Source organism: Austrofundulus limnaeus, unplaced genomic scaffold, assembly GCF_001266775.1.
Source record: "Austrofundulus limnaeus strain Quisiro unplaced genomic scaffold, Austrofundulus_limnaeus-1.0 Scaffold163, whole genome shotgun sequence".
Classification (NCBI taxonomy): Eukaryota; Metazoa; Chordata; class Actinopteri; order Cyprinodontiformes; family Rivulidae; genus Austrofundulus; species Austrofundulus limnaeus.
Genome location: NW_013952565.1, coordinates 396,384 through 398,161, shown reverse-complemented (window position 1 = coordinate 398,161; position 1,778 = coordinate 396,384). Strand labels below are relative to the sequence as shown.

General features: G+C 38.8%; 1 protein-coding gene across 1 annotated transcript in view; it reads right to left on the bottom strand.

The window, feature by feature from the left end:
• Positions 1 to 1,778, bottom strand: part of smyd3 (SET and MYND domain containing 3) — a 113,121-nt gene that overhangs the window by 10,305 nt on the left and 101,038 nt on the right. The window contains exon 10 of the mRNA XM_014017196.1: positions 36 to 210. Within this exon, the coding sequence (XP_013872650.1) occupies positions 36 to 210 (175 nt within the window). The remainder of the gene's footprint in view (positions 1 to 35; positions 211 to 1,778) is intronic.

Genomic DNA, 1,778 nt, shown 5'->3' with positions numbered 1-1,778 from the left:
CACACACACACACACACACACACGGACAGACTTACCTGTAGGCTGGAAGTGTCTTCTTGCCGTATCTCAAAGCCTCCTCCCACAGTCCCAGGTGAACGGCGGTGTCTAAAGCCATGTCTGTAATCCTGAGCTTGTAGAGATTCTCATCAGGAACTTCATCACTGACAGCTGCCAACAGATGGCTGCAGCTCTCTAACAACTCTTTCCAATCTAGACAAAGAATTAAGGAAAAGTAACACTTACGCTAGTCGCCTGAAAGCAGAAGTAAACCTGGAGACTACAGAGGACAGCGTAAAGTATTTATGGAAAACACTTTGCATAAATCTATTATTCTAATTTTATGTAAAGACACAATTAACTCATGTCTGTCTTTTCTTCTCTTTTCTGCTCTTTCATGATAAAAACGGCTTAAGGGCCAGATTTATGAACATGAAAGCGCTGCACCACATTTAATTAGAGTCTTAATTGCTTAGTAAATCATGTCCCGAGTCTCGACTGCCAGCCAACGCCTAAACCTATCTGTGAATGGAAAAATTAATACCGCTACTATCTCACTCGCACATTAAATTGCGATCTAAGATTGTAGCAAGTCAGCAAATTTGTCTTTGGGCGCCCTAATTAATTGACTTTACTGCTGTAATGTTGACTCATGCATGAACACCACGTGTACTGAAGACACATCATATGCCAATCTATAAGATAATGTCTGCAACAGGAAGTTGAAAGAATAAAATGACAACAATTAGTCAGAACCAAAGAGTTTAAATTAAACAGCTAGACTGAACGCCGTCCATCCCGTCCACTGTTAGCATCTGTGACATCGTGGAGGAGCAAAGATGGCGTCCAAACAGGGCGACAGCTCCCAGCTGACAAAACATTGATTTGATTAACAGCAAAACCAACTGGATCTGTGTCACCAATTATCTGTAATTGTTTAATAATAAATTAATACAATTTTTAATCATCTTAAATTCATTCAATGATCATGTAAAACAAATAAATAATTTCTAAGTAACAATGATCGTAAAAGGGCAATATTATGTGTTTCTCAGGCATGTATTAAAATAGTATATCATAATAAAGTATGTCACCTTCAGTTGTTATTAAAATGTTGTTTATATGGTTAAATAGAAAAAAAACTTGACTTCTCATCATACCTGTTTCAAAACACATTGAAATAGCCTATGTGCCACGGCCATTGATGACTTATTTCCGTTAAAATTCCAGCCCCGCACCTCTCTTCCATTTCCTGCTTACTGCCTTTGTTTTTAGCGTTAGCTGCTAGTACTAGTCCGTGAAAAAGTCACAAAAGTTAAAGCATCTGTGATCTACTGGTATAAAACATGAGTTCTGTTGTGTGCCGTTGTGTCCACTAACCAGCAGGTACGATCGAGTAGTTAGTTTTTCTCCATTTTCCTCTTGATGAGGAGGTGACAGCAGTGGATCAGAGCATTACAGGCAAAACTTATCTTTAAAAGCTCACGCTTGCGTTTGTAATCGGCATTTCTAACCTGAGGATATTCAAGAGCCAGCATCAGAAATGAGAAGACGGAGGTTACAAAAGGGAAATGTACATTTATCCCCTTTTACTGCCAAGACGAGAGAGGAAAGACCACCTCCAGAGGACAGCTAGGACACAACAGCCAGTACAGGTAGGTGTGTGTGTGTGTATTTGTGTTATACAGAGTATGAAATTATTTTAGGCAACTTTGTCATGAGTTTTATGCAAAAATAAAAACTTGTTAGAGTGTATACAGTATTACAGCATAGACAAAACA